Below are 21,468 nucleotides of genomic sequence, written 5' to 3' on the forward strand. Positions count from 1 at the left end.
TCCGCGCGCGCGCCCCGGCTGGCGACGTGCGGGGCTGAACGGGCCGGGCGAGCCGCCCCGAGCCTCGTGCTCCCGCGGGCTCCGGGGTCGCTGGGGCTTCGTTGCCAGGGTGGGGGTCCCTGCGGGGTTCCGCCCGCTCCCTCATCTCCCCGGCGCTTTCTCGCTGCGTGCGGCGCGGCCTGCGTCTCAGCCGGAGACCAGGGACAGAGTGAGTGTTGGCGGGAGCGGGATGGGACCGGCCGGGAGCCAAAAGCTCGGTTTTAGAAACGTCTCCCGTGGTTGGCGGACGGACGTGGGGCATGAAGCTTCCACTCCGTTGTGAAGGAAGCGAGCGGTGATGCTTCAGCTACAGGCAGCGGTCTCCCCTTTTGTACGAGTAAGACTTTGAAACTCCGGCCAGCCCCGCATCCAGGTGCGATCAGGCCCGCACTCTCATAGCAGTGACAGAGGCATCTGTGCAGCGTCCCCCCCTAGAAGGTGACGAGTGACCCTGACCCAGGACATGAGGCGGCCACAACGGGCAAGAAGTTAGGCCCCGACGAATGGTATGCAGGTTGCTCGGTCCACCCCCTGCCTTCCTGAAAACACACACACACACCACACCCACCCCACACACACACACACACACACACCACACACCACACACCACACCCCTCACACACACCACACACCACACACACACACACACCACACACACACCACACACCACACCCCCCACACACACACCACACCCCCCACACACCACACACACACACACACACACACACACACACCACACACACACACACAACACACACACACAGACACACCACACACACACACACACCACACACCACACACACACACACACACACACACCACACACACACACACACTACACACACACACACACACTACACACACCACACACACACACACCGCGGTGCGGCCTAGGACAGGCTTGTGAATGCTCCTGAGCTAAGAAGGTGGCCAGGACTTTCTGAAATAAAGTGAAAACAGAACAGCTTCAAGTCACTCTTGCTGTCCTGGGAGTGTATCAGTACGTACAAAAACAAAGACCCATGGTTAAGGTTTAAGCACAGAGTTTAAATTTTGCTTCAGGACGGAAAAGACTGCCCTGAAATTGCTAGAGCGTCTTGTTTTGTGTGTGAAGATCTAAGAGCCAGTTTCCCAGGTGCACGGGATAGAAGACAAGTACCCAGCCTCCCTGTCCCTGGGGCCCGAAGAAAACACACTCACTCACACTCAGCACGTGATTCAGCGCCGCCTGTGGTTTGCACGTGGCTGACGGTGCCTGCCATCCGAGCAGCATCGCCCACGTTCTGCAGATCATCTCAGCCCTTCACAAACCCTGGTCGTCCGTCTGGGCACAAAGAGAACAGCACACTTTGGCCCCTTCCTACCCCTCCTGTTCGCCCCTTTGGTTGAAGGGCCTTGGTTCAGACCAAGCAGGGAGCAGGAGACCAAGATGTCTTTTGGTAAAGCAGAATTTCAAAGTGATTATTGATGGACTTTAGAGTTTGTTTATCCTACTCAGAAATTTTTAAATGTTGGTAAGCTGCAAATACTACCACAGAGTCTCCGAACATGTATTTTAGAGTCTCTTACAAAGAATATTCTAGGCCATTTGAGGCAGGTGAGGTATAGTAAAATAGGTAAGGAAATTGTATTTGAGTCGAGCGATCTGGGTACCCACCCTGGCCATATAGCAGACCAGCTATGTGTCCCTTAACACAGCCTCCTGGGATTGGACAAGATAAGGTTGCCACCCACATTCAAGGGTGTGGCATTCACAAGCAATCAACAGGAGAACACGTGGCACAGAGCCCAGCACATGTAGGCACACAAAAATGTACTCCAGTCTGAATTACCCGCCCACAATATTGTTTCAACTAATAATAAACTTTAGCCTATACACAGTAAAAAGAGACATTTTTAAAAAGAAACTATAGAAAGTTGGCAGGGTTAGTAATAGTGATGCGATTGCCAAGCAGAATGAAGAGAGGCAAGTAAACTGTTAGGACTTCTCTGGAAGGCAAGAGAGGCTGGTGTGTCAAGATGCGCATTTGGTAACATATGTAAGAGCCTTCAAAATGTTTATATACCCATTGGACTAGTGAATAGTTCTACAAATGGTTATTTATGCCAAGGAGAGAATAAGAGATGCAAAGACTTATGTGTAAAGTTGAACATTGCAACACTTCTTTTATCAGTGTATTTATGGTAGCTATTAATGCCCACTAATGGAATGACGAAGTTACAGTAGTATCCTATATAATAAAGAGGTATTATGCAAATTAACCCTCATGCCCTCACAAGATGGATGCCTATGACCAGGCCGGCAAGGGGGGTAGTGAGGGACACCCAAATGACTGAACAAGCAGGCTGCGTGGGGCGACCAGGCCGGCGGGGGGTGGGGGGGGACAATTAGGGGCGACCAGGCCGGCGGGGGCGGGGGGGGTGCAGTTGGGGGCAACCAGGCCAGCAGGGGGGGCAGTTGGGGGCGATTAGGCTGGCAGGGGGGGCAGTGAGGGGCAACCAGGCTGGCAGGGGGGGACAGTAAGAGGCGACTAGGCCAGCGGGGGGGGGGGGGCAGCTAGGGGCAACCAGGCTGGCGGGGGGGGGCAGTGCAGTTGGGGGTGACCAGGCCAGCAGCGGGGGACAGTTAGGGGCAACCAGGCTGTCAGGGGGGCAGTGAGGGGTGATCAGGCCTGCAGGGGAGGGGGGCAGTTAGGGGTGACCAGGCAGGCAGGCAGGTGAGCGATTAGGAGCCAGCGGTCCAGGATTGTGAGAGGGATGTCCAACTGCCGGTTTAGGCCCGATCCCTGGCAGTTGGACATCCCCCGAGGAGTCCCAGATTGGAGAGGGTGCAGGCTGGGCTGAGGGGACCCCCCCACACATGAATTTTGTGCACCGGGCCTCTAGTATCTCTATGATGGAATATTGAACAGTTGTAAGAACTGTGTAAAGAATATTTGGTGATGTAGGAACATACTTATAATGAAGTTTTCATTGAAAAAAAAAAAGCAGGGCCGAAGCCGGTTTGGCTCAGTGGATAGAGCATCGGCCTGTGGACTGGGGGGTCCCAGGTTCGATTCTGGTCAAGGGTGTGTACCTTGGTTGCGGGCACATCCCCAGTAGGGGGTGTGCAGGAGGCAGCTGGTCGATGTTTCTCTCTCATCAATGTTTCTGGCTCTCTATCCCTCTCCCTTCCTCTCTGTAAGAAATCAATAAAATATATTTTAAAAAAAAGAAAGAAAGAAAGAAAAAAGCAGTATACAAATATAGAGAAAATTTTCTGTCATGGAGAGGAGAAAATACAGTCGAAAACTATGCCAAATGTTACTAAATACAGTAGAAAACTATGCCAATTGTTACTAATACAGGCATACATTTTATTATGCTTTATGGTGCCTCACAGAAGTTGTATTTTTTACAAATTGAAGGCAAGATCCTCTATACCAGCAAAAAGATTATGACTCACTTTATTGCAATACTCACTTTATTGCAGTACTCACTTTATTGCAGTACTCACTTTATTGCAATACTCACTTTATTGCAGTGGTCTGGAGCCAATCCACAGTATCTCCGAGGAGGCATGCATGTATTTTTATCTCTAGATGATGGGATAATAGGTGAGTTTAATTTTTATTATATTCTCCTGTTTGGCAAAATTTCTGCAGTGTTTATACCTTTAAATCGGGAGCGGGGGATTCGGTAGTTGGAAACTGGTCAAAATCTCTGCTGGGTTTAATCTATAAATATTTAAGCTCTCGTTTCTACATCAGTTTTGCTTTCTTTAAACTCTGAATTTCCCCTGGGAAAGGCAAGCAGATGACTGCTTTTCCCACCTTGTGTTTCAAGTCACACATTCAGGCCATATCCCAGCGCAGGGATCTTGGGAGGTCAGCCTACTACGCTGCAGGTCAGGAACCGGAGGCCCAGGTAGCGTTAGCTAGGACAGGCCAGGACCTGGTGCTCGGTTTCCTGGGTCGTTGGCAGGTGGTCTTCCTGGTATAGCACTCCATCCTGTGCCACGCTGCATCCGTGAAGATACACCCAAAAGGGAGGCCTTTCTGTATTTTTAGATTATATTGCGATTCCTGCTAAGCAAGGCAGATCCATTCTATCAGCATGTGGTCATACTTGCATGTATCCAATCTCAAAACAAAAACAAAGCTCCTCTGGCCCTGGCCTGGTAGTTCCGTTGGTTAGAGCATCGTCCTGATATGCCAAGGTTGTGGGTTTGATCCCTGGTCAGGGCACATATAAGAATCAACCAATGAATGTATAGATACGTGGAACAACAAGTTTCTCTCTCTCTCTCTCTCTCTCTCTCTCTCGCTTGCTTCCTTCCTCTCTCAATAAGTAAAATTTTAAAAAGACTTTTCTCTTGCCCTATTTCACGAAGCACTTTTCAGCAAAGTGCCTCGAATGAGTTGTCCCCTCTCACTGTCTCCCCTTCCCCTCCTCCCACTCTCCTCAACTCCCTCTGGTCTGACTTCCAGCCCCACCCCCCACTGGACTGCTCTTGCAAGGTCACAGTGACTCCCACCTGGGGAGTCAGTTCTGTCGCCATCTTATCTGACGCACCGGTCAGCCGTGACCCTCCTTCCCTCTTGAACCAGCACCTTGAAGAGTGCCTGTCACACAGTCAACACTCAACAACAACGTGTTGGTGATCAAGAGAATACTTAGCCCCTCTGTCCTGCGACGACACTGAGGTGACAGAAAAGTCATGAAAAATAAGGTCTATTTTATACCAAGGTACAAACCCACCAGGACAAGGGGTATGGAAAAGGGGGCGATAATGGAAGAGAGGTTTCAGCCAAGCTGAGCACAGACGGCAAAGCACAAACTGACTTCGTCAGAGGAAGGAGCTGCAACCCAAACGCAGGCAGCTGGGGGCTGGGGAGAAGAGGCCAGCTCACCTTCGTACTGAAAGGCACAGGGCAGGCCAGGGCTGGAGACGGGCCCTCCCACCCACCCCAGGAAGCCAGACATTCTCGTGGGAAATATGGAGGCGCAGAGGTTGTGGATTAGGGGCCACTGGCTGAGCTGAGAGGCCCTGGGCTATGCTGGGACAGTGCAGTGAGGGTCTGCCTCTGGAATGGTGAAGCCTCTTCCCCTCCCTGTGCCCAGAAGGCCAGCAGCCAGCTGTCCTGGAAGATTTTAGTATCTCCTCCAGTGACATAATTAAAACCAAATACAATAGGTAACATTCAGGGTTTCCCAAAGTTAGCACCCCTACCTACTCATAGAGAAATACACTTTCACACACCTCCAGCTATGAGAGCTGTTGACACTGCCCTCTCAAATATGAGAGGTATGCAAGGATCACAGGCATGTCAGGAATGCCTCCCGACAAACCAGGGGAAAGACAAGAGAGAGAATAGAATAAATCTTTTTAGAAACTGTAATTATCTTAGAAAGAGAGAGAATAGCTCTCCCATCCATAAAACAAGCAACATAGCTTGGAATATGAAAACCAAGTGGGAACAAAACATGTCAAAAAGGGGGTTGGAAGAAGAAGTCAAGGAAATCTTCCAAAAATTAGAAATGTAAAATAGGAGAGAGAGGGAATAGAGATTCAGTCCAAGTATTAGGAGTTCCAGAAAGACATTACAGAGAAAACAGTGGAGAGGAAACCAAAGATATAATTCAAGAAAATCGCCCAGATTGAGGAGCACATCTCCAGACGGAAAGAGCTTGCCGTGTGGGCACAGTGACAGACCTACACCAGCATGAAATCTCAAAACGTAGACAATATCCCAGAAACGTACCAAGAGCACCCTGCTGGTGGGAATAGAAAGTGGCACAACCACTTTGGAAAGCAGTTTGGAAGTTTCTTTAGAAGTCACGCATATACCTACCATAGAACCCAAACATTCCACGTCTAGGTATTTACCCAAGAAAAATGAAAGCGTAGGCCGATACACAGACTTCTCCATGAATGCTCGTAGCATCTTTATTTGTGACATCCCTACACAGGAAACAACCCAGCTGAATGGAGAAGCAAATTGTGGTACCACCGAACCAATTTAAAAAATAATGTTTGATTGATATATTTAACAATATGGAAAAACCTAAAAATAATTACACTCAGTGGTGGGGGACGGAGCCATACAAAAAGGGATACATACTGTATGATCCCATTTGTGTAAAATTCTAGAAAAGCAAACTAACCCATATACGACTGAAAGTAAAAGTCGTTGCTTGGGGATAGCAGGGATCAAGGGTGTGTGGTGGGATGGGAAAGATGGGTCTCAAAGGGGCATAGGGAAAGTTTTGGGGTGATGGATGTGTTCATTAATCTTGATTGCGGTGACAGGTCACAGGTGTATACATAGGTCAGAACTTAAATCGTGTGCTTTATATACGTGCAGTTCACTGTCAGTTACACCTGGATGAGGCTCTTTGTAGAATCACCTGTGAGTTGGGAATGTAAAATGGTGCTGCCCCTTTGGAAATAGCTGGGCAGTTCCTCAAAAAGTTAAACATTGAATTACCATACAACTCAGAAATTCCACGTCTACATATGTACCCACGAGAAGGAAAACGAATGTCCACGCTAAAACTTCTACACAAATGTTCACAGCATTATTGGTAATAGCGGACAAGGGGAATGTCATGGTCCCTTGGATATTTCTAATAGTGAACAATGTCTTGCGGACCTACCTGGTTTTGGAAACTGCCAAAACCTGTTGGCAGAATGAGGTGGGTGGTAGAGACGGTGTGAAATGCTGGTGGGGGCCCTTCACTGTGTGGCTTATAAACCCACCCAAAAATGACCTCAAAAGAGCCAGCATTTGGGAAGAGGATTACAGATGACTAGTTTTTAAGACAAACACACATTGCACATTTTTTAAATATAAAAAAATTGGCATGATTAAAAGATTCACTTTATAAAAGCAATAGGTTATGTTACTAAAACTTATGACCATCATATAATACTTACAAATTTTCATCACCATTTATTAAAAAGAATAGGTATTTTGTGAACTAATCAACTGTATAAGACAGAATTCAATTAAAAATTTAAATTGTTTTTAATTGATATTTAAAATAATAAAAATGTAATGGTTTTTATTAAAAGTCTTATGGTTATTCATCTATGCTTATAAACTAACCTCTAAAACTCTAAAATGCTTCTTAAAATCATAAAACCCAACTGAGAAATAGAAAGCAATATTGAAAAGAGAGATCATTTATCAAAATGTTCCCATTTCTGATTTCCAACTACCTTCTACTCAGCCATCACATCGCACCTAAAAGCTATTTTATACCTGTTTTTACATGTGGTTGTAGAAAATATGTGAAAAAAGGTAGTAAACATATTTTTAAAAATCATCTGACAAAAATGCAGAGACTGCAAAGCATTCCATTCTTGCTTGAATTTTAGCCAGATGGAGACTTTCCTAAGTCTCTATTTCCTAGAATTCAGTGATGGGCAACCTTTTGAGCTCGGTGTGTCAAACTTCGCCAAAAAACTGAGCATAACTCGGGTAGTGTGTCACTTTGAGGAAAAAACATTATTTCGCAAATGTTTCATCCTCGGCATGTGGCCGCCTCAGCGGCTGCATGTCATCAGAAATGGCTACGCGTGTCAGTGCTGACACGCGTGTCATAGGTTCGCCATCACTGTCCTAGATATACATTGACCAAATTCTCAGAAAATGTACTTTAGCTCAGCTCACAAGTTTGATATTTTTTTCAGGTGTTAAAGGAATATTACATGCAAAGTTTTGTACCGTAAAGGAATAAAAAAAGCTAAAATAATATACAAAGCCATAACTCAGATTTTGAAGATACTTATAGTAAAAAACATGTGTAAAAAAACAAACAAAACAAAATGTGTGTATACACGTATGAATAAACCTATGTGCCGGCATGTGTATGCATATATACATACACATATTTAAATGAGTTTGCAAGCAAGCTGAAAAGCCGTGAAGGTTGTTGGCACAGCAGCTGGACAAATGCATTTGAGAGACAGACAGTCTGTACAACTTACATCTCTCAGGAGTAGGCATTCATTCCAGAGACCTGGCCATCGTCAGATCCAAAGTTTGAAGCCCAAAGATGTTTCCCTAAAAAGGAATGTCTGGTTATCAGGACCATCAGATGATCTCTGCTGATGAAGACAGGAGGATCCATTAACAGCACTTCCTGTCATACGCTTCCAGGCATAAATGCCAAGAGACTTCCCTTAGCAACATCAGTCCCACACATTCGCCTAATAGGCTATCAAGGGCTCTTTTGGATCCAGTCCATATTCTGAAGGGATTTATAGATTCAGGCAAAATCTGCTGCCAGGCACTACCTTCAACCTCAGTCTTCCCAGCTGTTCTCGGCCACCACTCCCCTCAACCTTCGTCAGTCAGGGTCACCAGAGTTTTTTCACCCTTAACATAAAGGGCAGTAAATTCTCCAAGTGCAAACCTACAATTCTTAACTTTATAGGCCAAATGGATATGTGACCGTTGAGGAACAAAGACTATAACCTGCTACATTCCGCAGGCTTGCAGAATCTCCTGGTGTTGCTGATCTGTCTTCTTTCTTCGTGTCTAATATTTGTAGGCCTTTAGATTAAAAATGCCAGATTAGACACCAGGGTTGTGCATGCACAGAGGAGACTGAGGATGTGGTGAGAAGGCAGCCATTTTTTAAAAATTACATCTTTATTGCTGAAAGTAGTACATATGTCCCTTTTCCCCCCTTCGTCCCCTTCTAGCCCGCCTCACCCCCACCCCAGGCCTTCACCACCCTATTGTCTGTGTCCACGGGTTATGCATATATGCATGCAAGTTCTTTGGTTGATCGCTTCCCACCCACCCACCCTCCCCTGCCTTCCCTCTAAGATGCCTCAGTCTGTTCCATGCTTCTGTGTCTCTGGATCTATTTTGTTCATCAGTTTATTTTGCTCATTAGATTCCACATATGAGTGAGATCGTGTGATACTCGTCTTTCTCTGACTGGCTTATTTCGCTTAGCATGAGACTCTCCAGGTCCCTCCATGCTGTCTCAAAGGATAAGAGATCCTTCTTTTTTACTGCTGCATAGTATTCCATGGTGTAACTGTGTCACAGCTTTTCTATCCACTCCTCTACTGATGGGCACTTGGGCTGTTTCCAGATCTTAGCTATTGTAAAGTGTGCTGCCATGAACATAGGGGCACATACATTCTTTCTGATTGGTGTTTCCGGTTTCTTAGGATATATTTCTATTTCTATTTAGATGTTTGACCCAGGGATCACTGGGTCAAAAGGCAGTTCCATATTTAATTTTTTGAGGAAACTTTTTTTTTATATGTTTTTGTTAATTTTTAGAGAGGAAGGGAGAGGATAGAGATAGAAACATCGATGAGATGAGAATCATCAATCGGCTGCCCCCTACTGGGGATCGAGCCTGCAACCCAGGCATGTGCCCTGCCCGGGAATTGAACCTGTGACCTCTTGGTTCCTGGGTTAATGCTCAACCACTGAACTACATCAGCCAGGCTCCATAATGGCTGCACCAGTCTGCATTCCCACCAGCAGTATACTAGGATTCCCTTTTCTCCACATCCTCACCAACACTTATCATTTATTGATTTGTTGATGATAGCCATTCTAACAAGTGTGAAGTGATACCTCATTGTCGTTTTAATTTGCATCTCTCTGGTGATCAGTGAGTGACTTTGAGCATTTTTTCATATGTCTCTTGGTCATACGAAGTGTCTTTGCCATTTTGGAGAAGTGTCTAAGCCACCCAATCTGTGGCATTTTGTTATGGCAGCCCAAGCAAATTAATATGGTCATCATCATTGGCCTTTGTCATTTTCCATCACTAATAAAAATAAAGGTTAACCTTTATTACCAAAATATATATATATATGCTGGATTAAAATCACCGTAAGGCAATGAGTCAACTGGAAACCCACTTATAGGCTGACCACTAGCTGAGATCGTAACTCACCTACTTTAAGATCGTAACTCACCTACTGTCTTAAATAACTAAGTCCCATCACATAAACTGGACACTGGATGAGGCAAAGAAAGATGTGGAAGAGTGTTGTTTCTCAGAAGGAAAGGTATCTAAGAACAGCACCTCACCAAAAGGAAGCTGAGTACATTTACATGGAGGCTCTGTCAGGGAAAGGAAGAATTTGGAGGGGGTGACACCTGAAAGGAATACTATCTAGGCCCAAGCCGTAGAGATTCTCCTGTTCATTTCCAATGTGCGGTATACGTTAAAGATGGTATTCTTCACTGTGCTGAAAACACACAACAGAAAATTGACCATCTTCGCCATTAAACTTTTTTAAAGTAATTTATATTTGAGAGAGGGAGGAGAGAGAAACAGACTGCCTCCTGCATGCCCCCTACTAGGACCAAGTCTGCAACCTGGGCATGTGCCTTGATGGGAATCAAAGAAAGAACTGCACCAGTGACCTCTCCGTGCAGGGGATAAAGCCCAGCCAACCGCTGGCAGGGCCATCTCAGCCACACTGAAGTGTACAGTTCAGTAGGGTTACGTATTCACGTTGTTGTGATACAGATCTCCAGAACATTTTCATCTTGCAAATCTAAAACTATACCCATTAAACATTCCTCTTTCCACCTCCCCAGCCCCTGACAACCTCTACTCTACTTTCTTAGAAATCTGACTGCTGTAGATGCCTTGTGGAGGTGGAACCACACTGGCCTGTGTCTGTGACTGGCTTATTTCACGTTGCTTAATGTCTTCAAGGTTCATCCAAGTTGTAGCGTGTGTCAGAATTTCCTTCCTTTAAAGGCTGAATAATAATCTATTGTATGCATATACATTTAGTTTATCTGTCACTGGACATTTGAGTTGCTTCTACCTCTTGGCTATTGTGAGTAATTCTGCTATAAATATGGGTATGGGTCTCTTCATACATCTGCCTTCAGTTCTTTTGTATGCACCCTGAAGTGCAATTGCTGAATCATATGGTGATTCTGTTTTTAATTCTTTTAAGAACTTCCATATTGTCTTTCGCAACAGTAGCACCATTTAACAATCCCACCAACAGTACATAAGAGTTCTAATTTCTCCATAGCCTCGTCAACACTATTTTCTGGTTATCTTTTCTCTTTTGGATAAAAATATATAGTATACTGCTGAATTCCATATTTATATATGTTAAAAAATAAGCAAACTAGCCGAAACCGGTTTGGCTCAGTGGATGGAGCGTCGGTCTGCGGACTGAAGGGTCCCAGGTTCGATTCCGGTCAAGGGCATATACCTTGGTTGCGGGCACATCCCCAGTAGAGGGTGTGCAGGAGGCAGCTGATTGATGTTTCTCTCTCATCGATATTTCTAACTCTCTCTCTCTCCCTTCCTCTCTGTAAAAAATCAATAAAATATATTTTTTTAAAAAAATAAGCAAACTAATCTATGGTCATAGAAATCACCAAAAGGTGGTCATCTCAGAGAAAGAGCGGAGATTAGACTAGAAAAGAGCATGAAGGTCTTTGCCAGCAAGGTCCTGTTTCCCAGTCTTGGTGCCACGACACGAATGCGTCCACTTGGTGAACATTCAGAGCTGTGCACCTGTGTCATTTTCTGGGTCATGTTCTAAACTCCACAGACCAGGTAGAAAGCGACTGCAGTAGTTCGTTCGGATGAAAGGTGGTAGTTCAGACTTGGGTAAGAATAGGGAGCAGGCGAAGACAAGATCTACAAAGTGACATGATTTTGTTGTTTCTGCTTTTGCAGTCTAGTAAGTCTAATAAAATCATCACCAGACTTAATGTCAAAATTACTAGTAAGCATTTGCTGGAAAGAGAGAATAGATTTGAATACAGTTATAAATACTTGAGAGTAAATGCAAGTAATTTCCAGATACATTAATGTGAATTGAAAACTTTTGCATTTGACAGCACAATTAGATTCAGGGCACACTTAAGATCCAGCCAAACTAAGAGCATAGAAATATAAGGCCTTCAGTAAACATTTACCCTTCTTCACAGAAAGCAAAGTACACTTGAAATAACAACTATTTAAATTGTGCGCCCACATGGGGGTACCGTACCGTGGAAGATCAACAGTTCAGACTATCTGCTGCTACAAGTCTTTTGTAAGTTGTCTTACTGTCACTTAAGTAAGAAATGTCCTTCTATTCTTATTCTCACTTAAACAAGAAATTTCCTTCTGTTCTAACCAGTTAGCAAAGATGCTGAAACACACAGACCTGAGATGTCTATGTGCTGTAAGTATAAATGCCACTTCAAGAGTCTTAACTGTCACTTCCCATGGCTAGTTCCAAGCTGTTATACTCAGATGCTGCCTGTCCAGGAACCCAATTCTGCCTTGCTGTTAGCCCCTCTTCCTAAAAAATAACCGTCCCCAAACTAGCCAGCACCACGGTCCAGTATCACCCACACTCTTGAAGAGTGCTATGCAGGGGCAGCTACGTTTCCCACGTGGTGCGCCCAGATACCCTTTGAAAGATGCTTGACAAACTATATTGAGTAGCAATCACAGAGATCATGAACTCCAAAAACTAGTTTTTCTGGAAAATGTGTGACCATGATCAACAGGATTTTCTTCCCGACAAGAACGAGAAGAGGAAAAAAGGAACCCCTGCTAATGAAATTTCAGATTACCTTCAACCACAACTGTGCAGCCTCAGGATCTGCATTTCAGCAAGCACCCAGTTGACTCCAATCAAGTTCTACTCAGATAGAACACCAAGTGGTGGTGTTGTTTTCCAAGGGAGACTACATGGGTACCTTTACTGCCTCAATTACCTCCATGCACTCAGCACTTGCTGAACATCTACCATGTGCCAAGTACTGTTCATGTAAGGCCTAGGGTTTGCATAGTTAGCAAAAAGAAGTCCCTGCCCCCATGGAGCTTACATTCGACCAGAGGGAGACTGACACAGCCAAAGACATAGAAGTAGCAAAGCAACCTGGGAACGGTCATCCATTTTTAAAAATAGGTGCTTGGTTTTAATAAACTAAATGTGGATTTTGACAGATATCCCAATTCCATTTACTGAAAACGCTCAAAGGCAGTATTTTAAAACAGCAGCAGTTGGCCAACATTCTAATACACAAGTAGATAGACTAATAAAAACACACCTTAAGGAAATTAAATAAAAATGATCATGGCCTATAAGACAAAAATGTAATATTTTATTTTCAAAAACATAGGAAGTCTTGATAAAATGTGTGTGGTCTTAAACTAATATATTAAATATCAACATCCAAGCCCTGATTGTCATGCATGGTTTACTTCACCTGCCCAGGATTGTCTATTCCCATTTTACCACTCTTTGGAATCAAGGACTTCTCCCCAGTAGGAGATGGGCCATATGCTAACATATAACCCAGATAAAGTAAACTAGCTAAAAATGTTTTTGCAAGTTTAGTCCTTTTCAAAAAGAAGCAAACTAAAATTTATTAAAGGGGCATTCTCAATTTTGTTTAGCTATGTTAAGACTTAAAAATTTAATTTTATGAGCAAAGGTAATCATATTAAACTCATGACCTGAATAGTCCCAACTCATAATTCAACCAGTAACATGACTGTGAAAATCTGAAATTTATACAATATTAGTATCAGTTCTCAGAACAGACACAGTTGTATATGGCTACATTTTACCCAGAAGGTGTTGGACTTCTCTTCATTGACAAACCTTATATTTGGGAAAAAGATGTAGGAACAGCTAACAAACCAACCAAAAAAATCATAGTTGGGCAGGCAAGTATGGTATACAGCAAAGTCCGGTTTACCTCAAAAATGCAATTCTACAGTACCACCCGATAACCAGGCTCTGCAAACTCGTCAGGTCACAAGAACGAAGCAGAGTCAGAACAGAAAAGCTAACCCAGCTGCAAAACCAGCATGTGCACAGAGAGATGGCTTTTCAACATGCAGTCATTCTGGCTTTCCTTGACCGGCTATTCAACACACTTTGTTTTACTCATGTTTGGTCAACGTTCCGAGCCGACTTCAAGCTGTGGACCACTTTCCCACAGGAACATCTCAGTCAGTCAAATTTCAGAAAACGCAGCAGCCCTGGCCAGTGTGGCTCCGGTGTCGTCCGCGCACCTGGTTGATTCCCGGTCAGGGCACATGCCTGGGTTGCAGGCTCGATCCCCAATGCGGGGTGTATAGGAGGCAGCAGATCGATGTTCTGCTCTATCCATGTTTCTCTCTCTGTCCCTCCCTCTCTAAAAATCTTTTTTAAAAAAAGAAACTAAGGTAAAGGCAACTACTTTATAAAGTAATATATGAACTTTTTTTTTAATGCAGCAATTTGGAAAGTTAAAAAAATGTAGCTTATGTATTACAACTGATTTGGTACATTAAGGAAGTCATTATATACACACCTTTAATCAGCTGTTACTCCAAGTGACATTCTTGTTTAAAAACCAAACTATGAATATTACGTGGATTACCCTCTCTCTTCCCTCAAACAAAAGCCTAAGTTGACAAAAGGGTCAATTACTATTAGTGCCCCCTTTCCTTTGGCTTAGATTTTTAAAAATCCAAATATACATATTCCCCCTTCTCTCTACTTCCTGTATATAAATCAAACTTCCTTCACATTTAGTCAATTCTAAAACCAAGTCATTTTTGCCCCTAAGAAATATTTACAAATTACCTTGTGAATTGGTTTCTAGCCTATCACTTAAGTTTCAAAACAGACGCAATTTAAGTAGCCCATATTTCATATTAATATAGCATTTAAATACCACGCTAACTATAATTGGGAATAATACAGTTCTTAAGTCATAATTATTCACTTTATTTTCTTGTTTAAAAATAGCATAGATGGCACTCTAATTCACATTAACCTGTTTGAACACAATTAAGTAGGACATTTTATTACTACACAATAGCAGAAAACCTGCTCATTTAGACCACTTAAGGCTTACATAAACTAGTAAAAATATTGTTTATCTTTCAATGCATACTAAAAATGCAAAGTCTCCTTATAAAATTCAGTATTTAATATATTAAGTGGAAGCCCAAATGCTGACTTTCTGTAGGTAAGATTTAAGTTGGGCATACCAGCTAAAAAGTGTCTAGATAATTTACTAAATTTAGTTTTTGTCTAAATGCAATCTTTACCACCAAAGTTCCACCTAGACATGGTAAAATAATGGTTTCCATCATTTGTGGACTCTAAATTAATGAGACTTTACTATATTAGTACTGAACAGAGCATACATTTTTAGAAGGATGCAAATTTCTACTCCTCCATATCCAGAAATTAAGATTTAATTCAACAAAGCTAATGGACTTTTAACACTTACATAGAACACAGAAACAGGTGTGGAATGTATGTACATTCCACATACTTTACTAACAAATTATAGTAAAATTGCTTATTTCATGGCAACCTGGATTATATAATAAACAAGAAAAGGCCACTTATTATAATGAGTGTAGTCTTTATTGAAAGACTTACTTCAACTGTGGTTTACAGCTTTGGCTTAAGTTGGCCAGTCGTTTTAGCCTGTTACTGCCAGCAGACATAAAAATCAAGTGGTAATGCCATGGGGGAAATAACTAGTAGGGATCAGAGCACAGAAGATGGCAGTCAAAAACACATCACCAAAATCAGCCTCAAAATAAGAAACATTTATTGCATGCCAAAGAATCTGTGCTGCTGTTTCTAATGAACATGGAAAAGGCAACGATTCTTAGGCTTCAATTGGATGAAAATAGCACTGATTTCACTTTGTTATGGTCGGTGTTAGCTTGACAGTTTTATTCTAAGATTGTGCATTTTGTTTGGATATTTAAAAAACAATTTACTATGAAATAACTTTCACTAACTGAACTGATTATGAACTCTTGTTCTCTTTCATATTAAGATGAAGGACACTTCAGTCATATGTTTACTATGGCAATATAATTAGTCCTTATACTTTTATTAATTCATAGAATATACAACTAGGAAATACTGCAGCTATATTTTAGCTGTTATCGCAATAAGCTAATTGATTTACTGGCAGACCAAAAAAGGCAAACTGAGAATTTAATAGGCTTTTATCAATATATTTTTAAGTCTTTAATTGTTCAAGTTTCACATATATTCAAGAAATTTTTTATTAGGAGGCATAATTGATAAAATTTGTATTTGAGTGTTCTCCTTATAAAATGTAAAATAACTTTTCCATAACATCCCCCAAAGACACCATGAACAAAAGAAATAAGGGTAAATTTTGTAATAGAAGAATGTAACAGATGACTACTACTGAGGTTAAAACTCAAGTGTCATAAAAAATTGGCCCAAAGATGAACTTCAGACTAATTTTTCAGGTATAGTAACATTTGGCTATATTTCTAAATAGGGGAAAAAGGGAAATACCAAAATTATTGTGGTTACCAATTTATAAAACCATCATTATTTCAAAGCTAATTGTAAGATTGCAAAAGTTTCAATAATAATCTGTGGATAGTAGTTGCAACTTACTAAACTATAAAGGGTTTTCTCATTTTGGTGCCCAGGCCTTAAAACATTTCAAATATATTGCCTAAACATTTGCACCCCCTAGCTGTCAAAACTCAAATAACATAGGATTTTATCCCTTTTACATTCCTGTTATGATAAAAGTTCGAGGCAGATTTTATCCACATAGCCTGAAAAATACCTCAGAAACAAACCTCAGTCTTCTCCACCTGCTAATTCCTTTACAAACTGCACTCATACAGCCCAGCCTCTGTTCAGGCGTGTCATCGCATGCATACTACCCACACAGGAAAACAAAGTAACCAAAAAGAAAAGACAACTCTGTGTACTAGTCCAAGCGAAGAGCCGATCATAAATCGGTACATTGAACTGTCTAAATAAGATGTTTTAGCAATCTTGTTTAAAAAATTATTGGGCAAAATATATCTAATTTAAAAAACACCCAAAGATTTTTTTAAAAACACTTGTATTTTACAATTTATAGGAACCTTGAAATGGTTTACAAGGTTTTAATCAAGGTGTTTACATACCAAGTGATGTAAAGCAAAGGGAAAAAAGCAAAGAAAAAATCTAATCTGCAATGACATTTTAAAATGTATTTCTGCATCAAAGATTTATATGAAATTAAAATTAAGGCTTTTTCTGTATAGTAATTTGTATAATTTTAATTTTACATAGTAGCCAACCTTGGAAATGTCAGTCTTAAACATTCTTATCAATCCATTGCATTCAATGCAGTGGAGCGTGTTGTTACTTCAAATAATTACATTGCTACTTCTAGGTTGAAGCATGCTTTTTAAACACTGTAGTTAATATTTACAATGTATATCATTTAAACTTCATGTAAAAGCACAAGTATGACTGTCTGACTTTAATACAAACACCATACTTGGAATTTTCCCCCAAAAGTGAAATGTAATTTACTACAGTTTTAATAATCAACACTTTTTAAAGTCTTAAAAATATGTCTTAATGTGGATCACCAACATTTGCTCAAGTAACTCAGACAATGCTGTTCCTTATTTAGGTTGCAAAATTTATCAGTCTGGCTTCAGGTTTCTTTAAGCATAAAGTAAATATTTCCTCCAAAGCGACTCCAAAACCATGCATTTCTTCTCAATATCACACTTTTTTCTGCTGACTTCGAATGTGGTCCACCTCAGAGTAGGGGAAGGTAATGTCAAGATTCAGGATGAACTTATATGTGATTCCCAGTTTTTCACGATCCTCCCTTTTTTTTTCCTCTTTTAAAAACAGTGAGTTAAAATACTGAGTAGCAAGATAAAAATGGAATAGTATCTAGTAATCAAAATGTATTACCCATTTCTCCTATAAAATTTGTAGTCAGAATTGTCTTTATTGACTTTATTTTAGTTTTTGTACACAAAGAAAAATCATGTTCATATCCATCATGAACAAAAACTTAAAAAGGCAGAACTAGAAGACATGTGTCCTTCACCAAAGCAAAGCTGTGCTAAAGGTTCCAAACATTTCCATTTTTAAAATAAATATTTCCATTTTCCGATGTCTACTTCCATGTCTTCCGAGTGTCACAGGAAACTGAAGCTATTGTGAATTACCATTTTGTTTAGAGTCCCAGCTCACTGTGTTTGGTAACTTGCCATACCATATCCAGCTTGGTTAGGAGGAGGTATTACAGGGGGAGGAGCTTGTCCTTGGGGAGGCTGAGCACCAAATCCACCCATCCAAGCAGCAGAAGGTGATTGACTTGAAAGAGAAGAAAAACAAACACTTCAGCAAACACAAGGAAAAATCATCTGTACATTTATACAAAAACCAAGCAGAGCTAAATCACAGAATACACAAGGAATCAACAAACCTACAACGAAGTGCAAAGAAATAATTGATACATAGCCAGCCACATATGTTGAATACGTATTACAATATTAGTCTTTTATTTATTTATTTGTATTGATTTCAGAGAAGGGAGAGGGAGAGATAGAAACATCATTGATGAGAGAGAATCACTGATTGGCTGCCTCTTGCATGCCCCCCAATGGGGACTGAGCCCGCAACCCCCAGGAATATGCCCTTGACGGGAATTGAACCCGAGACCCTTCAGTCCACAGGCCAACGCTCTATCCACTGAGCCAAACCAGCTGGGCTCAATATTAGTTTTAAATTGTTAAGAAAATACCCACAACTTAACACAATGACTACTCTGAAGAATAGCTCAAAGCTAATTAAGAAAACAAACAAACAAAAATAACCCCCCCCCCCCCCCACGGCTTGGCTCAGTGGTTGAGCGTTGACCTATGAACCAGGAGATGATGGTTCAATTCCTGGTCAGGACATATGCCTGGGTTGTAGGCTTGATCCCCAGTAGGGGGTATGCAGGAGGCAGCTGATCAATCAATGGTTCTCTTTCATCACTGATGTTTCTGTCTCTCTCTCCTTTTTCTCTCTGAAATCAAGAAAAATATATTAATTTTAAAAAATGACAAATGATTCAACACATCATCTACCTACCGTATATTGCACACTGTATATCAATTTACAAGAAATTTTAAAAACACAAGCTCATTTTTAAAAAAGGAAGAAGGAACGAGTGAAAATAAAGGTGGCTGGCCTATGGGGCTGAAAGTGCAAGGGACCAGCCCACTCTATCAACAAAGGAAAAAAAGCAAGCTACTTTTTTAATCGGATAAATCTCTGAAACTCCTCACACAAGCCAACAGGTATAAATCATTACATTTCTGAACATATCTAGACAAAGATCTTTTCCACACCAAAATAAACAAGTAGATAAAATAGTACGTTAGAAATGTAAATCAAACTCTACCAACTGCTTATAAAGGTAGCAGGACATACCAAACATTACCCCAGCCACCCTTTTCACCTAGGTAATAAGAACATTTTTAGCACCATAAACCCCTTTTCGTAAAGTTTTTAATAGTTCAATATACTTAATTCAAATAGAAAACACACTTTTTATTGCTTTTGTCAGAACCATATTTCTATACTGAAAAACCCCAAACTTACTCTACTCCAAATCCTTGTTGATTCCATGGTTGCCCGTAGACTCCGTAAGGCGGTACTTGCCACCCATTCGCCATATACTGTCCATACTGTTGTGGGTTTCCATAAACTTGGCTCCACTGACCCCACTGACTATAGTCAACCTAGGAAAAAGCAAATTACTGTTTTAGGAAACAAGTAAGAAATACAGTATGTGAAGAAAGTGGGAGACAAGGAAGAGAAAAACTAAGTAAGCACCCTTATGTGAATAGGACTCTGATATTTATCATTGTCTAAGTTTATTGGGGTGGTGACACCTGTGAAAAGAAAGTATTAAGATTCAGTTAATACCACAAAATAATCACTTTTGAAATAGCATTAATAAAAATCAATTGAAAGCAGATATATGCTTCATTTTTTAATTTCAGTTTCTAAAGTTTTTATGTAGATATATAAGATAGAAACCTTAAAAAGTGCTATGAAAAATCCAATTACCTGTTGGAAGTTTTTAGTCATATCAGGAGATTCTTTACCCCAATAGCATTTAACAACATGTCCTTCGATCGTAGTACCATTCACCGAAACAATGGCATGGGCTGCACTTTCGTGGGTTGAAAATCTGAGAGAAAAATAGAAAAAGTTTTTTTAAAGAACTTAACACAGTACACAGTACTAGTTTACATACACACTTGTTAGTTTATAAGTGTCAATTTGGCATTGGTATCCTAGAGTACATTATATAGGTAGTTTAAAGTTCTACATTACAAAGTAATACTAACATAACAACCTCTGATACCTGGGGGGGAATCAAATAATGTAACTGAAAGGAACAAATCAAATTTAAGAATAATAATATTACAGGTAGAATTTTACCTGACAAATGAATAGCCCTTCTCTGGAAAAACTCTTATTTCCATGATTTGTCCAAATGGTGAGAATGTCTGTCTCATAAGCTGATCTGAAAAACAAAAACATACAGATTATTCAAGGCTCATGTTTATCATAAAATTGGTACTAATAGTGATGAAGCTCCAGAGAGAAGGGGGTTAGAAAACCAAACACAATACCTGTTAACCCAGAAGCAATTCCTCCACAGTACACAGTACAATTTTTTGGACTTGACTGGTTTACTACATCTTCAAATCTTAACTGCTTAGTGTTATCTATATGCACAGAGAAAACAAAAATGTTGAGAGCTATAAAATGGATTACTATATTTTAAATGTTGAGTGTTATAAAATGGATTACTATATTTTATTAAGATATGCCTCATTTGGGGGGGGGGGAGTGAAAGAAAATATTTTTCTTCACGCTCTGATTTGATCTATATCAGCTGGTTCACAGCTCCAAATATAGTATTATCTCAAAGCGCAAAGTTATATTCAAGATGAAATGAGTCTTGCAATGCTAATAAAATTTTTAAGAAATTAAGATTATACCAATACATGACTTTGTGAAGTACCCATCATTTTAATATAGTAGATGTATCTTACTTTCTTGTGTGCTTTTAGGTGCAGGTGGTTTGCGTGTGGCCCAATTGGTTCTGATCTGACGACCACCCAACCACTGACCTCCCATATGCACAATTGCATTTTCTGCATCCTATAGAGAAAAAAAGAGAAAGAGCAATTACAAACAAAAAATTGTGGTATATAAGACCCAGAAGATGAAAGAAAATGCTGGCAATGCTGGATCCAATAAATCTTGCCAGTAAATTAATTCCCTGAGCATCCTAAACAAAACTGGACTAATATACTAAGAAAATTATTTAAACTGAGTGATTCATAAAAGCTATTATTTATAAATTTCAAAATACCAAGACAGCATTAGAGAAATTTATCATAATTCAAATATGCAAGAAAAATATCACAATCCCATTGATTAAAAAATAAAAATAAAAAGGCTGAAATCCCATAAGACAAAGCTGTTTTCTAGTATTTTAATTTTATGGGTGATGTGTAATGTAACTTTTACTGAATAATATGTAAAAACTCTAATGTTATGGTCTAAATCACCTAACCCTGAAAATGTACATTCTAGTAGCAATGTAT

At 40.8% G+C, this 21,468-nt stretch overlaps 1 protein-coding gene and 1 long non-coding RNA gene across 8 annotated transcripts in view; one reads left to right on the forward strand and one right to left on the reverse strand.

Annotated features, from left to right (window-relative positions):
• On the forward strand, positions 1 to 21,009 carry LOC129152073 (uncharacterized). Its single transcript, XR_008558825.1, has 3 exons — positions 1 to 208; positions 3,563 to 3,635; positions 20,929 to 21,009. It is a non-coding gene; the product is annotated as an uncharacterized LOC129152073 (long non-coding RNA).
• Positions 15,585 to 21,468, reverse strand: part of TIAL1 (TIA1 cytotoxic granule associated RNA binding protein like 1) — a 20,919-nt gene continuing 15,035 nt past the window's right edge. For all 7 annotated transcript variants that reach the window (XM_008144363.3, XM_008144364.3, XM_028149605.2 and 4 more), the window contains 6 exons: positions 20,911 to 21,019; positions 20,485 to 20,580; positions 20,291 to 20,375; positions 19,913 to 20,036; positions 19,442 to 19,581; positions 15,585 to 18,166 (listed from right to left, as the gene is read on the reverse strand). In XM_008144363.3, the coding sequence (XP_008142585.1) occupies positions 18,040 to 18,166; positions 19,442 to 19,581; positions 19,913 to 20,036; positions 20,291 to 20,375; positions 20,485 to 20,580; positions 20,911 to 21,019 (681 nt within the window). In that variant the 3' untranslated portion in view covers positions 15,585 to 18,039. The remainder of the gene's footprint in view (positions 18,167 to 19,441; positions 19,582 to 19,912; positions 20,037 to 20,290; positions 20,376 to 20,484; positions 20,581 to 20,910; positions 21,020 to 21,468) is intronic.

Source organism: Eptesicus fuscus, chromosome 17, assembly GCF_027574615.1.
Source record: "Eptesicus fuscus isolate TK198812 chromosome 17, DD_ASM_mEF_20220401, whole genome shotgun sequence".
Lineage (NCBI taxonomy): Eukaryota > Metazoa > Chordata > Mammalia > Chiroptera > Vespertilionidae > Eptesicus > Eptesicus fuscus.